Below are 26,957 nucleotides of genomic sequence, written 5' to 3'. Positions count from 1 at the left end.
ACGTCTGGTTTTGAATAGAATCGCTTATTTTTATAATTTGAAGCAGCTTTTTTTATAGGCTTTTTAGTCTTAAGTCCCTACAGTTCCTGAAGAGTGAGTAACTGAATGAGAAGCTAATGTGTGAGCAGCGGGTGGGTGTGCTGCCAGTAAGTGGGTGTCAGTTCACCTGGCAGTGCCTGCAGTGAGCCTGACTTGCTCTGTGTGAATGGCCACCACCTTCGGGAGGCTGGAGGTGGGAAGGTGCAGGCAGGCTGTACCTGCTGTAGAGGAAGACCTGGTTTTGTCGGGGTGGGTTTCCCCTCTTGCTTGCAGGGAAATTCCCGAGCTGCTGTACTGCAGCAGTTTGGAATTAGTTCCTGCTAAATGGAGAAATAAAACAACTAGAAGAGGGGATGCTTATTAAGTGTTTTATTTGGGGCATTGCCTGGCAGTAGTTGAACCTTGTGGTCTTCAGTGAATGTGTGTGCTGGTTTTACCCAGCTGGGCAGCTGAACTCCACCACAGCTGCCCTCTCACTGCCCCTCCTCAGACAAAGAAGAGGAGAAGAAAGTATGCTGGAAAGAAAAAAAGTCTCATGGGTTGAGATAAGGATAATTTATTTAAATGGAAAAGGAAGAGGGAGAAAACAAGCAAAGGTCATGTGGAAACACAGAAAAAAATAATTCTCTACTTCCTATCAACGAGTGATGTTTGTCCCTGAAGCAGGGCCTTAATACACACAGCAGTTGTTTGGGAGGACAGACAGTTTCATAACGAGAGCCTCCTCTCTCTTTCCCGGTTCCCACCTTCTATTGCTGAGTGTGACACCACATGGCATGGAATATCCCTTCGGTTGGGTTAGGTCAGCTGCCCTGGCGATGTCCCCTCCCCACCTCTTGCCCACCCCCAGCCTGCTGGCTCTGGGGGGGCTGGAGGGAGTCCTGATGCGGTGCCAGCACTGCTCAGCAGCAGACACAACCCTGGTGTGATACCAGTGCTGTTCTAGCTGCAAGTGCAGAGCACAGCACCGTATGGGCTGCTGCTGGGAAAGTTAATGTCCCAGCCAGACCTGGTGCAATGTGTTGCTGTGAGGTATTTAATCTGTGGCTGTGGTGGTTTTACTCGGGTGAGTGGCCGAGCTCCACCACAGCTGCTCTCACTCCCCCTCCTCAAAGAGGAATGGGGACAAAATACGATGAAAAGGGCTCAAGGGTTGAGATAAGGACGAGATCGCACAGTAATTATTGTGATGGGCAAAACAGACTCAGCATAGGGAGATAGTAAGATTTATTGCGTATTACTAACAAGCTAGAGAAGTGAGAAACAAAGGAAAGAAACCAAAAGCACCTTCCCCCCATCCACCCTCTTCCACCTCCTCCCCCCCGAGCGGCATGGGGACATGGGGGTTATGGTCAGTCTATAGCGCTGCTTCTCCACTGATCCTTCTTGGTCACTCTTGTCCCCTGTGCTGTGGGGTCTCTCCCACGGGATGCAGTCCTTGGTGAACTGATCCAGCGTGGGCTGCCCACAGGCAGCAGCTCTTCAAGAACTGCTCCAGATATGGGTCCGTCCCACGGGGTCCATCCCTCAGGAGCAAACTGCTCCAACCTGGATCCCCCACGGGCAGCAGCTCCTGCCAGGTCACCTGCTCCTGCGTGGTCTCCTCTCCACGGGCTGCAGGTCTGGCCCGGAATCTGCTCTGACAGGGGTCTTCCACAGGCCGCAGCCTCCGTCGGTGCAGGTCCACCTGCTCCACCGTGGTCTCCTCCACGGGCTGCAGCGTGGAACCTGCTCCACCGCGGTACTCCATGGGCTGCAGGGGGACAGCCTGCTTCACCATGGTCCTCACCACAGGCCGCAGGGGACTTCTGCTCCGGCGCCTGGAGCACCTCTCCCCCTCCTTCTTCACTGACCTTGGCGCCTGCAAGGCTGTTCCTCACTCCTCTCACTCTCCCAGCTGCTGTGTGGCGCAGCGTTTTTTTTTCCCTGTCTTAAATGTGCTCTCACAGAGGCTCAAAACAACATCACTTATTGGCTCAGCTCTGGTCAGCAGTGGGGCCCTTACCAAACACGGGGCAGCTTCTAGATCCTTCTCACAGAAATCACCACTATGGACCCCTGCTACCAAAACCTTGCCATGTAAACCCACTACAGTGGCACAAAGTCCTAACAGCATGTACAGAAAGTGAAGAAAAAAACAAAAACAAACACAGAATGCCTACTTTTTCTAGAGTGAGCTTCAGGGTAAATAAGATACAATTTTCCGTCTATGCCCCAAGAAGTTCACATAACCAGTTAATGCAGAGGAAGGAGTGATAATGTCCTTGAACTGCCACTGCCTCTGAGTTGTGCTTTGATTCAGCCACTTACTGAGAAAGGGGCAAGGTATGTTTTTCTCACTTAATGCTGTGTATGGATGTAATCGCCTTTTCTGTCCTGTTGAGGGAGAAATAAAAGAAAAACAAACAAGTGAAAACAAACCCCACAGCAAACAAACCCACAGGAAAGTGTTGTTAGATGCTTTAAGCACTATATGAGGCAGGAGATGATAAGGAAAGTCATCTAGATTCCTTGGGTGCTCTATAATTCCCCGGTGCTATGGTTCATAAATGAAGCAGAAGTGACTCAAAATAACTGATGTCAAATCAATAATCCATTATGATTGAGGTAGTTTTCTTCGGCCCAATGTGTGGATTATTCCAAAGGTGTACTCCTTTTTGAAGACTACTGATGCCCTTCTGTAGTTAAATCTTCTGAGATCTTGAGGTTTATAAACTAAGCAGGTGATGTGGTACCAACTGATGTAATAATGCGCCCAGGGAATAAAAAGTTTCGGATGCTCTTCATACATTTCCTAGTACCCAGGAGTATTCAAACAGTACAGGAACATTTAAGGTATTTTTTCAAAACCTACAGTTCAAGATCCAGTATTTTTCCATCCGGTTTCCCATCAGATGACTTGGCGCTGAGGACCTGTGTGAGGCAAAACCTACAGAGTTCTGTGATTCATAATTTTAGTATGAAAACACACGCGGTATCCCCTGCTTGAGGGCCACCTCTGATCAACGCGCATTGTTCGTAGCAGTGGAATTCAGGCTCAGCTCCAGGAAACTTCCAGTCTCACATCAAAAAGGAGATTTTGATATTTGCACCTGACTGCGATGGTTTGAAATGGCACGCATGGCTTTGCTCTGCCTCCTGTGGAATTACTGGTTTCAAGCACCAAGTTTCTGTCAAGTTCAGAAATGAGGCTTTAACATCTGGTATTTATTAGCTGCTGAGTGACAGAAAATGCAAGCTTACGATTCCAAGAATTGCATTTTCAAAGGCTTTGTAAATGTTGGTATTAAGGCTTTAGTCAGTTAAGATAAGGGTAAAATGTGGTCTTTTTGAGTCCTTCGATCCAAAGGACAGCTATTATGCTTCACTGTACAGAACAGCGAGGGTTGGTCTCATTATATCTGAACTTGTTGCTGAACAGCAATTCAGAAATAATTTTGTTTTAAAGCTGCCTTGGTTTTCAGGTCTGCTAAGTCTTGTCCTTTTGGTCTTAGATTTTGTACAGTCTATTCACATAATTTTTATTTTATTTTTTGCTTCTTCTGAGTTAAAATTGTGGTCTAACTGTTGTAGGAGCTTTTTATTCCAACATTAAGATGGCAGAGTAGGTGGTTTCCAATGTTTCATGTTGGAAATGCTGAAAAAATCTGCACTATAGAATAAGATAATTAAAAAAATTAATCAAAAACTCTACAAATGGTCTAGAATATGCACTTAAGTGAATTCAAGGTTTGATTGTCAATACAAATTAACATATTTTTCAACATTATTGTGTGGAAAATTTAGTTTCATCTCACGTTGAGTTCACCTGATGGCAGTACTTTGTAGTAGCAATCTCATGTTGCGAAGATTCATGTACAGCAACTAAAAGGTCAGGACATCAACCTGTTGAGCCGTGCTTTTGACATGGTGTGTCCATGCCTTCTAGGAAAAGTTTATGTGGACTGCACAAATTAAGTTAGTTTTTGGTGTATGCACGTAAAGATCCGTCACCTTAACCATCCAGGAGGGTAGTATGTGTGTTAGACATGTATTTTTTTTTTTTAACTCTTAGCCATTGCAGTGGTATCCTTAATTTCTTCAGAATTTTTCTCCTGGCAGGAAAGTTGTGAGAGTTTGTTACTGTCTTATCAAGCAGTGCTACAGCCAGGAGACTAATCAGCTCAAGGCAAGTTTCAGCTTGGTCACCTTCCAGAACTTGTACTTTTTAAGTGTAGGATAAGCACTCACATAGCCTGGGTAAAAGCCTCATGGAGCTCTTCAAAACTGATAATGCTGCTCGTGTTTCACTGTATCTTCCTCTAGTTTTCTCTTTATACCCACCCCCTGAACCCTCCAGGTCTTTGTTAAAGACAATGCCATTCCATGCTTACCTGAGGACTTTCAGAACTGCTTAATTAAACTTCATTTCTGAGTAGCTACTTGGTTTCAGCAAAACCCGGATTGTGGATTTGCTTTTGGTGTGGCGTGTACAGAAAAAGCAGGCAGGGCCACGAAGCTAGGGGTACGTACAGCTTGGTATGTCTCCATTTGGACATTATTTAACACATCAATTAACTCTTTTCCAGAGGTGTTATAAATTCATTTAACAGGTGTTAGGTAGGTGTCTAAATTTTAGCCTCACAGCATCACAAACATCTTTGAGTTTAGGACAGTTGAAACTCAACTGCATGAGTTGTTAGTTTTGTTAGTTCAGACCTATCCATTTACAAAAATACCTTGATAATTTTGCTCTCTTGAATTTTTCCAGACTAGGAGTTTAAGTCAAATTGCCATTCCTGTTTTGTACTGTTTAAGTGTAAAGGTCTGTGGTTTGAGATTTAAGAATTACCATGGGGAAGGCTGCAGGACTGTGATAGAATGCATTCACAGTAACTCAGCCACTATTAGCAATAAAACCTTGCACAGCTTTTTTTGCCAGGCTAAATGCTGATTGCAGTTTCCCTAGTGTTAAATGTTGAGAGGATGGACATGTTGTGGGACCGTCTGTACTTGATGACCCCCTCAGTTATGGCTGATTTGAAAACAGCTAAGTAATAAATTGTTATTTACACTCTCTTGCCATCCCCTTCCCAGATACTCGCAACTGGTGCTAGTGGTTGTGCTGATAAAGCTTTCTTGGGTGGGAAACACTGTTAAGCACTCAAGAAGGTTTAAATACTTGATTTAAGAATGTAAATCAGCTTGTTTCATCATGTGTCCAGAAGCTCTATTTTGTTTGATTTCATAAAATGGTGCTTAGGGACGTGGTTTAGTGGGTGACATTGGTAGTAGGATAATGGTTGGACCAGATGATCTTGGAGGTCTTTTCCAACCCTAATGATTCTATGATCACCAAGTCCAACTGTTAATCTAGCACTGCCAGGTCTACCACTAAACCACGTCCTTCAGCACCGCATCCACACGTCTTTTGAAGATCCCCAAGGATGGTAACTCTGCTAATTCCCTGGGCAGCCTGTTCCAGTGCCTCACAACCCTTTCAGTGAAGAAATTTTTCCTAATATCCAGCCTAACCCTCCCCTGGTGCAACTCGAGGCCATTTCCTATAGTCCTATCTCTTGTTGTGTATTTGTAAGGCAAAGCACAGCAAAGGTATTGGGAATCTGACAGTTGCCACATCGAATCCATGTATCGACCTTCAGCACTTTGATTTGGTGTTTTCTCTTTTTGGAGAAATACAAAGATGGGCATCTTAGCATATTTGTCATTACAACTGAAGGCTCCTAGGATCTCCACAAGAGTTTAAGATGTTTTGGTTGACAGTTTGTGTTATAGTAATTTCTGCATTAAGATACAAACTTCTGAAATTAACAGCTGTGTTATCGGATTATATCCAAAGTTAAAATTTGGCATCATACAGCTAAAATATGCGTCTTTAAGTGTTTTAATAGTTTCAGATTTTTTTTTTCTGTTGTATGACTTCATTTTTAATGGTTGAGCAGTGCTTTGAAGATTAGAAGCGCTGCTGAATTGCAAGCATGTTTCTCTTTGGTTAATTAGGGATTAATGACTTAAAATCTGTCAAGTTGGCTGCTCCAAGTGATTGAGTTGCTTTGGTATTTTTGAAGACTAACTTTATAAGGCAGGGAGGACTTTGGAATATTATTTAGTAGTTATTTGTATAACCTCTTCTAAAGAGCCAGTGTGTGCCTAAATATTTCTTACATGCTAATCACATTTGCTAAGTTGTGCACGTGATTGACTTGTATGTTCAGAAGTATCAGTTGAATTTTTTAAAATATATGTATTTTCATAATAAGTCAAATTAATTGATATGCTTTTTACGTGAGTACTTCGCCGTTCCTGGTTGGCCCTGCACGTACTGTAGCTGCGATGCAAAGACAGTAAGAGATGTGGCTTGGTTGCCGTTCGTTTCATGTGGCCGTGGCAAAGCAGTGGTGGGTCTAAGGGTATTTAAAACAGATTGTACAAAGAGGCAGCATGCCTTACTGGATGAATATATATAAATAGTATTTGGAAGGTGAATCAGCATTGGATGAGTGATGGCTGATACTGGTGTTCACTTGGATTTCTTTGGGATATTTGTGTCATTTGGAAGAACTGATTTGTAGTTCAGTGTGTTGTATTACTTAGTGCACTTCTTTTTCAGACTAGTCAAACCATTCTGTTTCTGTTCTGATGCTTTATAAGCATAACATCGTTTTGGGAAATATCTAGGTACGAGTTAGCATTCTTTGAGGTTGACTCAGTTTGAGGCATTTGTTTGTGCATTCAGATCGTGGCATTGCTGCTTGTACAGTGATCGGCTCTGGGTTAGCAAACTTTGCGTTTGGAGGGCTGTTCTTAGGACTGAAACATTTCAGTGCATGTTTCCACATCGGTCATATGGTAGTATTTTAATGGCAGGTTTTTCAATCCAAGTTTAAGAGCATGCTCTACTAAAGGCTTGTGTGTTATGTGCTAACTGAAACTCTCCAGAACAAAGAGCAAAATGAAAACAAGGATGATGTGTCATCGGGTGCATTTCTCAGACTTCACGATCATTTATCGTTTCATAAATGATTTCAGTAGCTAATGTATTTTCCAGGGCAGCCATAAACCGTAACTTCTGCAGCTTGTTAACGGGTGTGAAATCCAGAGAAGTGAGCTCATGAGCTACTTTTTTGCTACCTTTCGTAGACTCCTTTAGAAAACAACCCTGTAAGTGAGCCTAATTTGGGGTCTGTATCTGCCTGGATGAGCCTGAATTGGGGTCTGTATCTCTGCTGTGGTCTTCAGGTTGAAGATGGAAAACTGCTGACTTAGGTAACAGCTTTATTGTGTATGGGAGCACTTGGCTAGCGTTTGAATGCCTGGTTTTATCTTCCTGAAAAATCATTGATACTCGGTGACAGCCCACGCGCTTTTAATTTGCTGCTGCTTTCTGTGAGCAATTATTATCAGAAATGCTGTGATAAAATTGACATCATGTAATGCTTCTGGAGCAGAATCAGTGGGAAAACAGGAATTATAGTAATGGGGCTAGTCAATGCGCATAGAAAACTCGAGAACGAATGAAGAGAAAATCAGTGGAAAACATGAAGCTTACAGGGTTATAAGGATATTGAAAATAGTTATTCAGTAAATAGAGAGCATCATGCTATGTTGTAATTAATTAATAGTCTAGTTATGGATTATATTTTGTTATGGATTCCTTGACTGTGGAAGACCGAGCTTGTGGCAAATATAAGGTATCTGGTTAGCTAAGGTTTCTTAGCTAATCTATGTTAAATACAAGTTGAGTATTTTTTATATGTCAGCTCAGTGATACAAGGCATTTGGTAGGTTGAGATAATTTAGCTCTTGTTTGCTGCTCTTTTTTCCAGCGTTTTTAAATTCTATTTCACTTCCAATTTTGCCCCAAGAAGGAAATCTATTTGTAAAGGATTTTTTCTAATCACTTTTGATCTTCCATTTAACCCATACCGTGGTGCTCTAAGTTCATTAAGGGTGTTTTTAAAATTGTGATGTAGTTATGCTAAACAACTAAGTAAAAAGCTAGAGAAAAATATATAGGGACAAATATATATTCCTGGTAAGTAAATATGAGCTCTCCCCATAGGTAAATACCACTATTTGCATGAAATCTGTTCTCAAATTGATTGAGCTGAAGCCCATTATATGAGGGGGTTTACCAATGGACATTATAGCAGTAGTATAACAACAATGTGGTCATCAGACATTTTCTGGTGTGTTTTGCTTGGATGGATTAGGATATAGTGAAATAAAATCCACTTGTGCTGGACCAAGTATAAGTTTATGTTTTTCAAGTCTGTTTTTTGTGGTTAGTGTATCTTATCTTGTTCTAGTTCTTGTTAAACAAAATTTTACTCGTGTAAAGCATTTCTAGCAAATGACTATTTTGGAGTGATGATTGTTCATACTGTTCCAATTTACAGTATCGTCTCCTGGGAATCATTCATCATAGAGTTCAAATTTAGGGAAGGAAGTGAGAAATACATTATTAAAAATATAAGTAATTTGTGTTCCTATTTTCTTTTATCATTCATTATTAAATATCCTGTAAAATGCACAGTTTACCAAATACAAATTACTTGAGCATCTGAAGTAAAATTGTAATAAGATGTAATTTGAAAACTTGCGTTTTCTGCCTTTCAAAAATTTCCTACCAGTTTCTACATAATTAATATCAAGGTGTTTTGATGGTGTTTCTTGTGCCGTGTTTCCCTCAGGAGGGAGCTTATTGCCCCTGCAAGCAGCTTTTAACAGATACAGCAAGAAAGTAAAGTTCAACCCCCCCAAAAATCAATATTTCATTTTAGAAGGTGTTTCAGAAAATTGGTTTAGAACTGCATTTTGACTGTTCATTTAATGGTCTTTTAAATTCCTCTGTAATTTTAGAATGGCTGTTCTTTAACCTGTATTGAAGTTGCTGCTATTTTAGCCAGTAGCTTACTTGGTGTGCAGCTCCAATTTACGCAACACTTAAGACTTTCTATTTGGAATTTAAAAATTGTTGGTGGAAAAAATGGTTACGTATTATGATTTTCTTGTCTTTGTGTTTTTAGGTTGTGTTAAAGATCATTAAACATTACCAGGAAGAAGGACAGGGGAACGAAGTGGTCCAGGGAGTGCTGCTGGGTCTTGTGGTGGATGACAGACTTGAAATCACAAATTGCTTCCCTTTTCCTCAGCATACAGAAGATGATGCAGACTTTGATGAAGGTAATGGTTACAGTTTTGCAAAACTTGAGGTAAAAAAAAATTCACGTGTGCAAAATAACAATTTCTTTTTCTTCAGCAACTAGAAGCTTGTATGTGATCAGTGTTTTTGTCTGACTTGAGGTATACATTTCAAATCCCATCCTACGTGTCCAGCTGCAGTATAAGGAAATTGATAGTGCTACTGTATTATATATACACACACAAATTTTAGGGTAAGACTGTCACACAGGAAATCACATTAGTTTCCAGTATAGAATTTATACAGGCTTTACATCTTTTCATGGAAATATCTGCGTGTTTGTGTTTATACACACATACATGCATGTATGAATGTAGATTTCCTGCCTATGGATTTATTTGTATGTATAAAGTACTCACTGAAAGCCTGGAGAGCAGGGTTTGGTAAGTTTAAGAAACACTGGTTAAAATCTGTGTGAATTTTGCTTCTCCAAGTGACCTAGAAGTAACATCAGTGGTTTACATCTGGCTCAGTGTTTCCCTGCTGGCCCAGCAATGTTTTCTTATTGTCAAAGTACGTTGATATAGTTGACTTGACAGAGAATGATATAAAATTTATAAAGTAAATTTCAGAGGCTTAAAATTCTAATCTTTGTGTGTGCATATCTAATGATACTATGTAGAAATGCTTCTTTGTTAGAGCTTAGTTTGACTTCAAGAGTAACTAAAGAGGCAATATAATCAAAAGTAGTTGTGGTTGGAAGCTTGATTCTATCTAATTTTGGTAATTCAGTTTGAGCAAGATTACTTAAAGTATAAACTGCTTTTTCTTGCTTGTAATAAGATTAGATATTATTAAATTAATATCTTATTTCAAAAGAATCTGAGACTCTACCTTTAAAACAGAGATTGTTTTAAAACCTGCAGCTTGGTAAGGTTTGTTAGCTGTATATTGCTTTTGTTGTGAGATTGTACAACTCACAACTTCAAGAATAACAAAACAAGGAAATATTAATTGTTCTAGAGTAATACGTTGCGAGACTCAGAACTATATTAAAGCCTAAAAGATGTTTTAAAGATTATTTCTCTCTTCTCCAAGCCTTTGAAGAGCTATAGTAAGCTAAATTTTTAATTGCAGACTGTGCTTCAGTTTTTTTCCTGAAGAAAAAAAAAAGGCTGAATTGTTTCCGTGTAGCTGATAGATGAGCAAGGAGTGAAATAATTAGTTTCTGAGATGGATTAATCTCACTGTAAGATGACTGCCATACTGGAAACTGCCTGTGATCTTGCCTGCAAGGTTCAGCTGTTCCTGCTTGGGAAAAAAAGAAAGTGACTCTCATTACCAGTCTTTCTCTTCTCAACAAGTAGGACTTGATGATCTTGGAGGTCTTTTCCAACCTAAGTGATTCTATGATCATGTAAGTAGGCAATGATCCTGGCATAAAGTAAAGTGCAAAAGGCAGTGCTTGTGGAGCTTCCCTCACCTGGATGCCTTCGCTTGGCAGACTTCTGTTCCCATGCTACAGGCACAGGGAAGAAAAGCAGACTCGAGCCAGCATAGGAAATGCAGCTATCACAGTAATGCTGATACATGTGTCTGACAGCAGTAGGGAATTTGCAGCCACATCCGTGGGGCTTGCCTGTGCTGAACCCTATAAGGGTACAGAGAAGTTCTCTGCCTACTTGGTAAAATACTTAAACAGACCTTACCATTCACACATCACTGTTGTTCAATCTGCATTCCCTTTACTTAGGGCCTGTTCAGCCCTTTGGCCCATGTAGTAGAGGCTGGGGAAGATGAAAACCAAAAGAAAATGGCTCTTGAGGTAACCAGTTGAGCATTTGGTTCCTTTTTAGCCTCAATATAGTTGTCTTCTGTCTTGCCAATGTGGAAAAACAGCGATGTTTTGTAAATATGCCTTGTTTGTTTTCCCTGAAGTTATGTTTTCTTATTCAAGCATCCTGCCAGATCAAAAGATTATTTTTTTCAGGTGCAAATTTCCTAGCAGGAAAATCTCTTGTTATCTGCCAGAACCTTGAAATTCAGGATGTTCAAATCCAAACCAAACAAGCACCTCCCTCCCCTCAAGACTTGTAAGTTAAATCAGTGCCGCGACAGGCTTTATATGTCTGCACAAATTTAGGGCCAGAGATACCAAGGGAAAGAAGAAGAATCCTTGCACTTTAGTGCCCCATCACACAGGAAGGTGCTCAACTTTTTATTCTCTTCAGTCTGAATAATGTTATATTGCCCTTCCCTCTTGCTTAGCGTATCTTTTGAATTTTCTCTTTTCCTTTATTTAAGATACTGGAATAGAAACAATCCTATTGAGAGTATGTTTCTGGGCCTGAGAAACACATATCTTGGCAGTCTTCAGCCGTACTTGATCTTGTATTAATGCAGGGACTGTAGCATAGGTTGAAGGGCCTTGTTACCCCAGCTGAGCTCCTGCAGGAGGAGCAATGAGGGTGCAGGTATGTGTTGGCAAACTCCTAGTCTTCAATGGTGAGAACTGAATTAATGCACCAAAATTTTTCTTCTGTGTCATTCTGCAGGAGCTCTAGGAATGTGTCACCTGAAAAATACTCGTTTACCTTTTGGTCTTGAGATGATTGTTAGAAAACCTAATATAAAGCACATTTATGAGGATGCTAAGAAAATGCCCTTAACTTAAACTTGAAGGAGGTACTTAAATATATAATATTTAAGAGTCAGTTAGAAGAAGATGGCTGTTACTAACAACAGTTAGAAATCTATTTCTTCAAATATGTTTTTCAAAAATGGTGCCATTTTGTCTTTTATGGCTAATACCTGAGCTGATACTAAGTTTTGATTATTTGCCTCAACAAATTTCCTTCAAAAATGAAATTTTGGATTTAAAAAAACAACAAAACAACCACTTTTGGTGTAAGAAGATTCTGCAGAGCAGCTTGGTCTGATTCTGGAAACTGCAGAAAACAGGAGAGGGTTTTTTTTTTGGCTTTATTTCTTATTATAAATATGGAATGGTTGTCTAACACTTATGAATCCACAGGTATTTCTCATTGTAGAAAGTTTCACTTGTAGTGTCATCTTCCTGAGATACTTTTTTACAAAGTATAATTTTTTTTTGCTAGATTTTTCTGTCAGGGAAGTCTTAAACACTTACAATGGCCTGCTGTAGCATAATATTTTTCGGTGAGAATTTCAGCCCAACAACCTGTGTTAGAAAGCTGTATGTGAAGTTCAGTTGATGATATGTGAACTAATGGAGGAAAATTGCAGAACTGGTCTATGTTGTTGAGTCCTCAGCAAAATATGCTTCAGCACAAAGTTTTTCATATTTTGGGGCTGTACTCTAGACTCCTGTTCAGCCATTTACTTACAAGTAAGTTTTTCCTGATTCCTAACGTGCTTAAATGCTCACAGGTATTGAAATGATTTCTCAAAACAGAGATCTCATAAGCTTGAAAAGATACATACGTTTGTGTGATTTCCCCCTCCCTGATTCAACTGTTTAGAGAACATCAGATTTCTGCTCTAATTTTTTGGTGAAAGCACTTCAGTGAAATGATGCAGTACCCAAGCACGTCTTTGTGATTCTTTAGTTTTCTGAGAACTACTTTCACTTTAGGGCACTTGAAAGCTTTTGTCTGAGTGAAGTTCTGCTTTTCTTTCAGTTAAGGTCTACACAAAAGGTGTAATGCATGAGAGATTTATTTCTTAGGAAGAAAATACATACTGTTCTTGACTACAAATTGTGTCTCTAAGGGGCATGTTATGTTCAGTCAGTGTTATTAACTCTTGCTTTTCATGCAAGGAGTATAAATTTTCTTTAAACAGGAAGAAGAGCTACTTAATGAGTAGCATTGAACAAGAAAATGATGTAGCATACATCTTGTAATTCACTATAAATTTTTAGACATTATTTTGATAAGGTAGTTTGAAACAGATTTTATTTCAACCTGATACATTTTACTACCTTAATTTATCTTAACTTTTAAAGGAAGTGCTATGGTAGTTGTGCCAATAGCAACTTCAAGACAGTTGTATAATTATAAATCAAAAAAAGTTCTAGAAGGTTATAAATTCATCTCATTTTATAACTATACAAGGTTTTCATCATAGTCCTTGTGAAATGCCATAGATGAAAAGGTAATGCCTTCTCCACTCCCATGATTACATCCTTACCTGAGAAGGCTAATTTTGTTTGTCAGTTTTCGTAGTAGAAGTATGTAAAGATTCTAATACTTGTATTTATCTAGTCTGTGCTGTAGGTTGTATTTAGTTGTATCATCACTCTGTAACAACTAAAAATCATATAGTGAGTGTTTTGTGGAAATGTTGCACTATTTCCTTTTTATGGCTTTTATTTAGCCTCAAATGAATACAGTTGCATATAGAGAAACGTGTATCTCCCATACAGAGTTTTTTTCAGGGTTTTTAATCGGACAATGGTATCAGCAGTTTATACTGCTGAGCCTTATCTCCAGTGTTGCCAGCGCAGTGACCTGCAATAACGTGATCCTTGTGGAAGCAGAGGACTTTACATAGCTAAAAGAAACACGGCTTTAGAAAAGCTAATTTAAGATAAAATGATGGACTGAATGGGTGCTTCTGAATTGTTGCCTACTATGGTGAGACTGAAGTAAGTGTTCTCTGTATTAAGGTCCTTCCTGCCTTGTTGCAGGACTTGTGCTTGATGTTTTATTTCTTGAAGTTAAGCCTGTGGTTTGATACTATAGGGACTTCAAGATGAAAGCTGTGAGAGTTCTTACACTTTCCAGAGTACTCTGTCAGTGTGCAGATATGGTGGTGTTCGGTGGACTGGCACAGGTTTTTAAAAACTGTCTTAACAAAAAAAAGGCTACCATTTTCTAAGGTTGTATTTTTTACTAAGTTAATAGTGTAGCTCCACAAACAGTTTTGTGGGTACAATTGGAGAGGTAGTATGAACCGCTGAGCTGCTTGAAACCTCCATATTGTCAAGCCAGAATCTCCCAAACAGTACGTATATACCTATAGGGACCTGATGGGTGATGTGAAAGATGATTTCTTTTGCAACTAATGCTGTAAAACTCCTCATGTCATTAAGTCATAGCCAGCTAGCTGTGTTGATCCTTTCTGTAAAGGCTTCAGTCAAGGCTAGATTTTGTCAGTTTTATTTGTGAAAACAAATTCTGGTTATTCCCATTTTAAATCTAATAGTATTACTCAAAGAAAATATCGTTGTGGACTGACTTTTTGTCTTGTGTCTGTCCTTATTGGCAGGACCGAACTTGAACATGCCATAGCTGTTCCGAATAGGCGGGTATAACTTAGCAGACAAAATTTCTGCATATAGGTATAACAGTTGGCCAAAATAGAAAGGGTCATTCATATTTTTCCTTTTCTTATAAGAAAAGAGAACGATAATAAAAAACAGAAATCCATGACTGAATATATGAAATTTAAATGTTATTTTACTAGGGTCAGGACAGATGACCCCAAAGCTCCTAAATCACAACATTTGTTCTGGTTCTGTTTGTCTGTTTACCTCAATTCTTCAGCCATGTTTTTCTGTAAGTACCAATAGTATTTTGTGAAGAAAGCTACACCAGGTAAACATTGAATTTTCAGTTGCTAAGTTCTGGCAGAGGCACATCAGGTTTGCGCGTGCATTCATGAACGTTCAGTTTGTGCTCTATGTAAAAAGGGTATTGAACTGCAAGTTAGAATTTTTTTTCTTTATTATTTGGATGTTCAGAACCATGAAGTGGTTTGTGGGCTTGGTGAGGATTAGTGAGGAGCTGAGGCGGTTATGACAGAAGGTGGAGGGGCCGCTTGACGGACGAGGGGCCGGTGTTGCTGCGCGCTCCCTGCCTGAGGGGAGCCGCCGCCAGGGGGCGCTGCGAGCCCGCCTCGTGTCGGGGCCGCGGCCGAAGGGGCTGCGGCGGGGCGGCCGCCCCTTCACTTCCCTTCTCTTCCCTTCCCTTCCCCTCCTTTCTCTCCCTTTTCCTTCCCCTCCTTTCCCTTCCCCCCCTTCCCTTCCTTTCCCTTTCTCGTGCGCCCCCGCGGAGGTGCCCGCAGAGGAGAGCGGCGGCCCCGCGGGGCCTCCGCCGCCTTCCCCGCTGCTGGGGCTGTGTCCCCTGAGACGGGGCCGTTCTTGGGCTTGCTCCCCGAAACGCTGTGTTTGTCGCCCTTCTGGGGCTGCAAATTGATTTTTTAAAACTGTTTTATACTTCAGCAGCACATAAATCCTTCTGTTCAACATCTAACTTTGTATCAAAACACAGAAATCATTTCGCTCTTTAAAGCGACAGATGTTAAAATTATATTTCAATCCGCTTCCATTAAGATCTCCCTGCAAAAGGAGGCAGTGCAATTTTGCCTTTAAACACAGACGTGCCGTGCTATCCTTTATCTGATTTTACACAAACGTACTGCGTGACACTTTTTCTTGAGTGAGTTTAAACATGCAAACCTTACGGCTGCCGACGTCCTGACAGCTTCAGTCAGTTTGTTTGATTTCTGCAAGCCACATACGCGGTGGATATTACTACCACCCCTAAAAAACTTCTAGCTGCTTGTAGTTACGCTGAAACTTACTGAAAATTATGCTTTCGAATCCTCATTTGGTAGTCCTAAAAAGGAGGTTAGAGAAGCATCTCTTTTAAGCGAATAATTTGTTAGTAGCTTGCTGCAGGCAGCTGTCTTTTAGCAGCACTAAAATGAGCTGGAAGATTTGTATCCACCTAAATTCTGCGTTCAAGTATTTCTCTACATGCAAGTTTTGAACTTGAAGTCAAAAGATTTTTCTTCATGCTTTGTTTACTCTTAACTGTGTTCTTTATTTATAGTCACGATATACAATTGTTTAGTTTGCTAGACGGATATTTCATATAGCTTCAACACTTGCAGGAATACAGTAATTTTGATGTAGTCAGCAATATGAAAGCCCAATTTCTCTTTCTTATTCTCTTCAATTTAGGTAAAATACTGCAAATGACTTATTCTGAATTTGATTTTTCTTGCTAATGCAATAGGCTCAACTCTGACTAAAGAAATCAAATTGTACAGAAGAGGATAAGCAAATAGGAAAAGTATATTTAGATTTTTAATATATTTTTTTTTAATTTCAGGTATTAGTTTATGAATTTTATGTTAGTCATATGAAAATATTCAGCCTTATGCTCCTTGTTTGTTAGGAGAGAAAAAACATACAGGTTATTTTCCCTGAGTATTCAGAAGGTTTTTTCAACTCCTTTTTGGTGAGTTACAAAGAGTGTGAAGGTTATTTGATTTTTACAAATTCATTTGATGTATTAGTTGTTCAGTTTTGGGTATATACAAACTTAATATGAAAACATCATATATTCTTCCACACCTCATATCACCCAGATACAAATGACCTCATGTTTATATTTTATCATTAATTTGTTGAAATACTGTGGTAAAGAATACCTACTGTGTTAGTTTCTACTGAAAGCAGAGTCCCGGCTAATTCTTGTAGCTGCTTTAGTACAGATCCATTTATGAAACAATATTACTCCGAACATATGGCAAAGGTGAAACTTACTAGTTTTTTTTTTTTTTTTCTTACCAAGCATTTGAATTTTGCTGTACCATGAAAAAGAAGTCTGGCTATAGCCATTTGTTTTTTAGGAGAAGATTTTTTTCAGGCAGTTGCTAGAATGTATAGACATCCTGGTAGCCCGGCTTGTATTCAACTATCAAACAGGGGTAGGCGCCTTCCTGGGTGCCGAAAAGTTAGGAAAGCAGCAGTTTTAGGCTACCTGTGTGTTTGGTGGAAACAGAGCTTCATCTGGAAGGACACCCAGACTATGTGAAGACAGCGGTGTCCGTTGTGGTAAAACTTTCTGCTTCATCTGTGATTATGAATCTTTGGTCTTAGACAACGCGCTCCAGGAGTGGAAATTTCCATTCAGTTTGACTGCCTGGATTGCGCTATATCTACTTTGTGCACAGTTTGTTTTGGTCTCCAGCAGGTCCTTTCTTAAGAGATTGATTTTTTTCACGGTCCCTGTGTTCCCATGTGCCTTTGGCTGGTTATTTTGACTCTCAGCTCATTTGTTCTTTTGGTAACACTTCTCCCAGTGTGTCTGGACCAAAAGGAAGAGAATGATCTTTTAACACCTTCTTGCCTCTTTCCATTCCCCCCTCCCCTTTCCTTTTCTGCTAATGCAAGTATTTAGCCGTTTCCTTCCCCAAAGAATGCTGTAATAAACCTGAGGGAGCTGAAGAAAAGCACAGCAAATGGCACAAACCCCACGTGCCAGGTTCTTATTCCAAGAGTCAAAATAAAGGAAATGCAGGTAGTTCTATTGAGCAACCATTCAAAGCAAGAAATCTTGGTTAAAAAATAATGAAAATGGGTTGAAATAATTATTAGTAGTAAATATAAAACAAAAGATTTATTTATTTTTTTTTTTAAGGTATCTTCACTATCAGATGCATTTTCTGTTTTGTGGCCAGGCACTAGTGCTGGTGTTCTTAAGTTACTACCTAAAATAGATGCTTTCTCCTGAAAACAAGAGTGTTGTTTGGGACATAATTTGCATAATACAAAAAATTGGAAAAGCACATTGAACAGCGAATTTCTTGCAAAAATTGCATGAAACTCTTTTTTTTTTTATGATCTGACAGTTGCTTCTTGCAACAGCTTAAACTGGCAGCGGTCCCTCCAGGCAGGTAGGAGTGCACGCAGCGGTGCTTCCCTCTCCTGCTCTCAGGGGCTGGCGGGTGATGGTGGGTGGCTGTGCTTGAACCCCGCGGGTGCTGAGAGGTTGCCAAATGGTGAGGCTAGGAACAGCACTCAGGTGTGAACAGAAACAACGTGAATCCCTCCAGTTCAGGGGCTGTCAGAATAGTAGCTTTTTATATGAATTTCATTATTCTGTAACTTTTTTTTCCCTGAGGAATGTACTTTTTATCTTGCATTGCAACAGAATTATCATAATTTTTTAAAGATCAGCAAGGATGTTTTAGTGAGCAGGAAATGGCATCAGAAGAGTTGTTCTTTCTTGGTTAATAATGTTTTATGGATTTTCCACAACTGCATAATCTAGAAAAATTAAGTAGTGTTATTCTTTTCTAGAAAAAAAAACAACAATCATATGTTGTCAAGGTATAAACTGCATTAAACCCAAGTCATGCCTTTTTTTTTTTTGTGTATAGTGTTAGTATTTATTTTATTAATAGACTAAGACGTGTTACTGGCCCAAGGTTCAATACCAAATCTTGAATTGAATCCTTGAGCAATAGACTTGGTTGAAATCCGTCTTCCTAACAGGAAACCTGCTGACGCACTGGACTTGAAAAGAAATCGATTCAAAGATTACTAAACGTAAATGATTTTCTAGAGAAATATCAGCCTTTGATAGAAAGGAGAAAAATCCTCAGAGCATAGATCTATATTTTATCATTATTTGTGATTAATAAATTCTATTAAATCCAGTGGTGCAATCAAAAATATGTGGAGGAAACTGGAAGAGCTCAAATGAGCAAATCTTTTTGCTGTAGTCTGGTGAGTCAATATGCAGAGTCTTTATAATGGCAAAATTAGGGAAGTAAAAACTTTAAAAACTGTACTGAGAATGACCTGGGGGTGCATAGCTGCAGATGTAATAGTTAATGTTAAATGTATATAACTTCTCATCAGCTGTACGTACAAAATTATCCTTATTGGAGATAAGATTGTTCCTGCCCATCAAACATAAAGACATTTGCTTTATTTTGGTTTGTGGTGTATTGGTTGAGAAGTTTCTATAGTATGCAGCTTGTCTTTTGTTTCACTGTTTGCTGAATACACAGTTTGATTTCTTTTATTGGATTACATGCCTGAGTTCAGCATAAATTCATGCAGTAGAAAAATCCACATTAAAATAGATTGTTTACTCTTCAGTAAAATACTCGTACGTTTTTGTAGGTCTGGTATGATATCCTCAATGCAGATATTTATAGCCGACATGCAGCATTGTGGAGCTTTATTCAATAATAGAAATGGAAAGATTTCTTAAAACTTTTTTTTAGGGAAAAAAAAGGCATGTTCTTTGTGTGATATATTTAGGTCATAAGGGACATCTGCTAAGGATAATTTTTTAACACTTGCTAACAATCCTAATATAATATGGCCTATTCATCAGTCATATTGTTCCTGACTTGGCTGGTGTGGATTTTAGTGATTCCCGATGTGCATTCAGACTCTCTTAATTGCTAGTTTCTTGCTGTTCTATCTTATTGTTTTGGAGGACAATGCATAAACGGGCGCAGAATAATCAAAATGGTTTCCCTGGCCATATTAGGCACCTAACAGAGAGATATTTACTCTGTGTGTGTGTGTGTTTGGTTTACAAGTGGAAGTCTTACAGAAACAAAGTAAATCTTAATGTGGAAATAAAGCCACAGATTTGAATGCTCTCTTCTTTCAGTCTGTGTGTGTATATATATAAATAAGTAACTCCTGATATATCTTGGAGCTTTTATAGCCTACGTTTATGCAGGAGAGAAATTAGAGGGGTAAGGTAGGGAAACAGAACAGACACTGAACTTCGGGACTTTAGGGTTCTTGATAACCTGTTATATTGTGCCAATTCAGTGCCTTTGATTTAGAAGGGAAAGCTGGTTCGGAGATCTTTGTGCTGTAACTGAGATCTAATCTTACATTTGCATGAAGCCAGAATTGCACTCAGCTGCAAGGCATTTGACTTCTGAAGAGGTGCATGTAATATTCCTCCAACTTGCACGCGCAAGACAAATAGTGAGATGGGCAACGCAAAGCCGAGTTGTTTGGGGGGGGAGGTTATGGAAGGCTTCTGTGTTTTAGGTTTTAATATCAGCGAAACAGGAAAAGTGACCAGCTGAAAGGCTGGCAAAATTCCTGAAAGGTACTTGCAATTTGACTTCCCCGTGTAAATGGAAATAGATCTTCCCACCATGTTTTTTCGTGCAGAAATCTTGATTTTTAGTGGTTTGCATTGCTCTGTACTTTGGATTTATCTACTGATAAATTAATGTCTGATGCTTTAGGATAATCATTCTAATCATTGAGTGTTTTATCTTAATCCAGTTTTTGTAACTCTCAACTGTTTGTGATAGTGCAGGAACAAAAGTAGAAATCAGGGCTTTTACAGCAAGCTGGGGGAAGCTTTCTTTACAGCTTGCTTCAGGTGTTGAATCTCTTTTTAAGTCTTATCCCTCTGATTTTGGGAGGAAACAAAAGGACTTCATTTGCTGGATTTGTCACACTCATTTTTAATCGGTTGTCTTAGCCAAGCACAACAGGTCATCTTTTAAAATCCCACATAGCTGCAAAACATGAAAGTACTTTTTTATAGTTCCTTAGGTGATTTTTAGTTCTGCTTTAACAAGACATGTTTAATAAAATTGGTTTGGGCTATTAAAGTAGTAACAGCGATCGGGAATAAATCAGCTTGTGACTGTTCAGTCACTTGCTGAGTATACTTGAAAGACCATGGTGTAGGCAAATGTTGATTTTATTCCGAGTCGAAATCTGTAGCTACGTAGCTTAATTAAATAATTTTACCAGACTTGATAGTTATTCTCTGTATGAAATAGTTTAAAATTTGATTCATCTATGCGCTGTTGATTAAAAACAGTTTGGTAAAAGCTTCGTGTAAACTGCTTTAGTTAAAGTACGCTTTATGCTTAAGCCGTGCGTTTCACAGAGCTGCTGATTTTCTGTGGCTGCAGTCGGGGAGAAAGGAGTGAGGGAAGACGGTTTGAAAAGGAAATTGAAGACGCTGTTGTAAGAATGCAGTTTGGACACTGGGTGCCACTCCTGGTACACACAGAGGCTCGAAAGCCTTCCTCGTACAGTGAAACAACGAGCGCTCTTAAAAATGGAGGTCTTTTTTGCTCATAAAATTCTGAAGGTCTCCGTCCTCTGAGCCAAGTGGTTCATCTGGTTGGAAAAACATATTCTTCAGTCCTACGAGGAGTAACTAAAGCTTACAAGGGCAAGGCTTTTTTAATTTCTTCTGTCATCATGCTGGGGATGATTTTCTGGACTTGATGTCTTGCTATCTAGTTACATAGCTTCCATCATGTGCAAGAAAGACAAGATTACAGCACCAAGCGTTCAGGAACAGGGGAACTAGACCAAATACAACAATTCTCCTCAGAAATAGGAAGAGTAATTTGGAAGTGAAGTAGGAACGAAACGCCTCCCTCAAATTTTATCATCTTTGTGTTATTTTTTTCATAGGCTTATTGCTGTTAAAAGAGTACAGTGTTAAAAACAATCATGAGGTGGTACGCTGCTGGTGGAAAACTGCATTGAAGGAGACTGTTACGGATGTGTTAGGGGTTGATCAGCCTTACAGAACCTAGAATTGGGCATATAAAGATCGTTTTCAGTAAGCACCAAGTGCTAAAGGTAAGGGGAGTGCTGAGGAGTGGGAGCGAGGAGAAGCGTGCAGATGTAAACTGGAAGAAGGTTACAGCTCCCGTCCTGAAAGCCGTGGAGCTCAAGCTGGGAAGCGCAGCATGATTAATGCTTTAGTGTGCTCGTGCCTGGAGGCATCTGCTGGCTCCGGGTGTCCTGAACGTTGTACAAACACATACGTGCTCAAACTGTTTAGAAATGACACGGGAGTGGAGGTGGCCAGGTCTCCTGGTGGAATACTGGCCTGTCTGTAACTGGCTCGTTCGGAAACAGAAATTTCAGTAGTATTGACAGGTATATGGGGGGGTTTAGAAGGCTAAATGGCACAGCATTTTAAAAAATGTTAGACTTCTAAACCCCATTTCCATGCTAAAATTTTACCCGCTGTCTTGTTTGAAAAGGAATAGAAATAGTGGGTCAGAAATTAAAATGTGCATGGAAGGGGGGGGGAGGAAAGCAAGACACTACTTGAAATAATGAATTGCAGGGTGAGGGATGAGGGAGTTCTTTGTAAAATTTTACTTTGATACAATTATGCAGAATTAAAAGCAAAAAGTCCCTCCATCCTCAAATGTAGAAATTTGATCTTTTGGTTTCGCTTTTCAAAATGACATTTGAAAACGGGCTCGTGTTACTTAGTGCTTCAGTCTGTGCTGTTTGAACCTTCCAAGCCACTTTTCTTGTAATGACGTTCCAAATGAAAAGTTAATCAATGTATTTGGATGCATAAAGCACAGAGCTAAAAATGAATAAATTTCAGATTGTCCCATTTCTTTTGTGTGCTTGCTGTCAGAGGTTATACTCCTCCCGTTACAAACCTTAAAAAAAAAAAAAAAAAGAAAAAATACCAAGTGTTTTAAATGAAACTTACAAGTTAAGTCTCACAGTTCCCATTATTTTTTTGGGACTTCCCAGGACAAGCACAGTGGCTCGTCAAAAACTATGGCAAACGTGAGTCATTTGGTACGTCTTTTGGAATTAGCTTAGTTTTATGTAGATAGTGAATAATACAAAGCCACATCGATTTCTGTCATTTTGCCAACTGTGGCAAAAAGCCTGACTTTTAAAATAAGTCTTTTTTTGAGACCTTCTTATCAAAAGACACCAGATACATAATCAGAGCCAGAAATGAAGGAATTGGCAGCAAACCTCGTGTTGACACCTGGAAATCTACTAAATGGACCAACTGAAATTAGGAATACGGTGGGTGATAAGCTGGAGCCACCTGGGTTTTATGGCCTACTTGATGCTTTGCTCACAACTTTATTTGGAGTTGTCCATTTATATTGCCAATGTTCCTTGTTGCTGCTGTGATTTCGATTTTAATCTCACACAAAAGGAAGAAGGATCAGAAAAAGCGAGACGCTACTCAGGTCAGAAATTGGTGTGGAAAGATGCTAGTTCAATGTGCCCACCTCAGAACAAAGCCACCTGTTGGATGAAATTTGGGATCGGAAAGTGGAGCGGCAGATGACTTTCAGACGGGCCACATCTGCATCGTGCCACGAAGAGCATCCTAACAAGCCCTCAGAGCTCGCGTGGGCTGCGAGCAGACGGGAGTTCGCATCTCCTGGGTGGTTGTGCTGCCACCTGGGTGGAGGGCTTAGCCTGGCCAGCTGTAGCGGTGTTTGTGTGTTGGCATGCTGCAGGGTGCATTCCTTAGGGGCTGGGGTGACCAACAAGTGTCGCTGCAGGGCTTCAGCTCGAGGCAGCCGTTGTGCAGCTCCCCGTCATGCCAAGGGTCCTGGTCCAGCTTTTGGTTCCCAGGTCTGCGCTCCCTGTGATGCAGGCATGATCCTTGTGCTTTCCCTTTGTTTATTTGTATGTCTAACATGAAGGAAAGGATCCTTAAATCCATTTGGTAACAAATTCATAAAAACCGATCCGGTTTCCCAACTTGAATATGGGAAATACCTGTCTTTATCCTTTCTCTTAAAATGTTTTTTTTTTTTTTTGATGTAGTTTTAGGGAGATAAAATAAAACCTTCACTATGCACTAAACACCTAGATGGCTGTAACTTTCTGAGGCTTTGCTGACTGGCAGAGCTCTGAGAACCACCTTGTCTGATAGCATCTGTGTGTTTGGTAATGGGTACTGAAGCATATTATTCAGACTCAAACTCAGCAAGAAAAGTAGCATTGTTAATCAGGTACTCAGCACTGTTACTGCTAAAAAAAAAAAGGCTAAGAAGATGATAGCTAATGTTTAATGCTAAGGATGACGATAATTCTCAACTGGGATTTGGTTCGTTTCTCTTGGGTCTTTAGGATCTTTGCAGCAGACAGTGAAAGGACACTTGATTGGCTCCAGTAAGGAAAAGGTTTCTACAAAAGGAAAAAAAATAAGTTTTTGCATGTCCAAGATGGCAACAAAAAAAAAGCAGTGGGTTTAATTTTTGTCAAGGGAGGGGTAGGGGAGTCACCAGGAGGAATGCTGTACGGACGGTGCAACACGACGGTGGAGTTGAAGGAGGTGGGTAGGGGTGAGTTAGCCAAACCCTCACCAGAAATAACAGTTAGTGGTACCAAAATGGGACGAAACAGGTATCAAACGACTTGTAGCTCTGTCCCTATGGTTTCGCTATTCTATTCGATTTATCCTGAAATTGACAGATCTTAAATTACTTTCAAACTACTCAAATCTATGCATTTTAACATCTGTAACGTGATCAGCTTGTGTGGTAATCTTTTCCATACCCTCCCACCCCCGTGTGCTCCTCTTCCTTTGTACAGCAAGTGATGGGAATGTAGCTCGATTTCACTTAAATATTTGGTGTCGTGAAATGGAAAACTGTACTTAGTGTGAAAGTTTCTCAAGCTATATTTCAAGTTATCTCTGAATAATACAAAGAAATAATGATTCACTTTTTATTTGGCGTTTTACTCAATTGTACACATTGCAGGGTTTTCCCTTTTGACACAGAGGAATGCAGTTGATGCAGACATGGTAAATAGAGTATAATGTCCTAATGACTTCGAGATACAGTACATGAGAAAATAATGGGTCATTTGGGGAGGATTATTTTAGAGTGAGTGGGGGAAATATGGTAAATTCTCCCCCCCTTACTAAAAAAAAAAAAAAAAAGATTCTGTATTGTTTTTCTGTTGCCTGTTTGCATAGAAAAGTTAAATCTTTATGTATTTTTCCTGTAAAATATTTCTTCATTATCATGTTTAGTAATTTGAATGTAAAACTCAAGTTCATTAAATATATGCAACTGTTTCACTAATCCATGTTTTTTCTTTCAGAGCAAGTTTAGTTTTGAGGCTAATTTTTAAATTATTTTGAGTGTCTTTTTTTGCATTCAATGCTGCAGTCCCAGCATTTTCAGCTTATATACGTGCAGTGTGTACCTACATCCAGCTTGTTTATTTCCTTTCTCCTTTCTTTAGAAATTCATGTCTTTACTATAGTTTGACTTGTTTGCAAGGCTTCAGCAAATCTCTTTCAACACGTGTCCCCGGAAGGCGCTGGGCTGGCTCGGATGGCCCTAGATGCTCTTGCCTACGCTTCGCAAGTGCTGCAGGCGGCGCGGGTGGCAGATCCCAGGTAAACCTGGGGAGGTCCACGACCGACTGTGGGACCTGCACCTAGCTGTGCATTTGAGAGGCTTCCGAGTACCTTGTGCAATGCCTGTGCTTCTCTCTGAGTGCTTAAACATGACACAGTGCTTAACGCTATGTACATAAATAAATTGAGCAAATAAAAATTGGCCGCTGTTTGCTTTCATCTTCGTGTCAAAGCCAAGTATGAATATACACCCCCGTCCTCTTTTACTGTCCTAAGTCAGCTACGTAAGAGGCACAGACTTGTGCTGTATTCAAAGCCTTTCTGCCATGCGTGTATTTAGCTACGGAAACCAGCTGATTAAAAGATTTGTTTCTTGTAAACCTGGACAGGTTATCTACTGGATAGTGGTAGTATCAGCACACTTTTGTATAAGCCATTAGTAGGAAGCATGCTGCCAAATTTTGGGCTTTCGACTCAGGTAGACTTTTTCTTTCTTTCCTTTCCTAGTAAAGTCTTGCAGGTCTTTGGCTCAGATAAAAGCCCTTCCCCATTTCTTGAAAGCGACAGGAAACCGTTAAGTGAATGAAATATCTTGCACTCTCGTGAAGGGTAATGATCATATGATAAAACACAATCATCTTTCCTGGTTTTGTCAAGAAACAGCTAAAATATTTAAAGAATTGTAGGCATGGTTGAATAACTGAAGCTTTCATTAAATTTATTTACTCATGTTAATTGTATTTTGTCTATAAATCAATTCAAAGCCTTCCAAATTAACAAACGGTCATTTTTGTTAGGTAGGAATAGAATTAATGTATTGTGACATGAGCAACATAATAGATCAGGTGTTTTTAAATACTTCAGCAGTCCTTTAATTAAAAATGTATTAAATACTCAGAACTGCAGTTGGTATTTTTCTTGCAGAATACTTTTCTTCTGCAGTAAGGGCTTCTGTAAATGTATATGCGTGTTCCTTTTTGTTTCTGCATGGCAGAAAGGTGTATAGCGCACTGAACATCTATAAAACGCTGTTGCTGTTGGCTCCGTGGAAAGGGAAAAATATTCAAAAGAGATTTGGAAGAAGAGAATGGAAATGGACTTCTGCTTCAGGCCTGGGGAATGGCAAAGCGTTTCTGAGCTGTTGGAAGAAAAAAAAAAAAGTCTTTGTTTATACAACTAAATCAGAAGTCAAAGCTCTAGTGCATGCAGAACTAAAGTGTATTTAGCTGGTGTCGTGGAACTTTGATCATCACCATGGTTTGTTTTGCACTTCCTTGGTAGTGCCCAATCGGGCTGTCTTTGAGTCGGCTTCCTTGTCATCGTGTCATCCACACATGCAGGCTCCGAAACTGTGGCTCTTCCATCATATCTGGAACCTTACAAAATGCTGCATTTTCTTTAACTTCCTGAAGTGAGTTGCTTTTTCTTCTGTCTTTTCTACAGAATACCACTTTGTGCTAAATTCATTTTTATTGGCACCTCTTTCCTGAAGTCTCTCCCATCTCCCATCCGAATGATGGCACGAGGGTAATAGCTGATTAATGACTATTTTCTGCTCTCTCCTTGATCTTTCTCTTTCCTTCCCCCTGCTTGTCCTCTTTAACGCAGAGCAGATCTGCCCTCGCTTGCACTGCTGCTTTTTTTTCCCTGCACTTCCTCCTTTGAAACCGTTTTCTCTGTCTGATACTCTGACCTGTTGGCCAGGCTGATAAAAGCTCCCTTTGCTGCACTGTCCCTTTGGCCGCCTCTGCTGGATCCGTATCACTGGTGAATCTCGACTGCGAGTTTTCCAGTGTTTATCTTCTTGCCTGCTCCTACCTTCAGATCGTTTCATTAATTTAGAAGGAAGTCTTCATCGAACGTATTATTTAAAAAGC

General features: G+C 39.8%; 1 protein-coding gene across 1 annotated transcript in view; it reads left to right on the top strand.

Annotated features, from left to right (window-relative positions):
- EIF3H (eukaryotic translation initiation factor 3 subunit H) overlaps nucleotides 1-26,957 on the top strand; it is an 85,493-nt gene that overhangs the window by 13,106 nt on the left and 45,430 nt on the right. Inside the window, exon 2 of the mRNA XM_013191759.3 lies at nucleotides 9,069-9,225. Coding sequence (XP_013047213.2) covers nucleotides 9,069-9,225 — 157 coding nt within the window. The remainder of the gene's footprint in view (nucleotides 1-9,068; nucleotides 9,226-26,957) is intronic.

The sequence above is a fragment of the Anser cygnoides genome, chromosome 2 (genome assembly GCF_040182565.1).
Source record: "Anser cygnoides isolate HZ-2024a breed goose chromosome 2, Taihu_goose_T2T_genome, whole genome shotgun sequence".
In the NCBI taxonomy this organism is placed as follows: domain Eukaryota; kingdom Metazoa; phylum Chordata; class Aves; order Anseriformes; family Anatidae; genus Anser; species Anser cygnoides.
The sequence above is the reverse complement of the archived record's forward strand: the minus strand, read 5'-3'. Positions and strand labels throughout refer to the sequence as shown.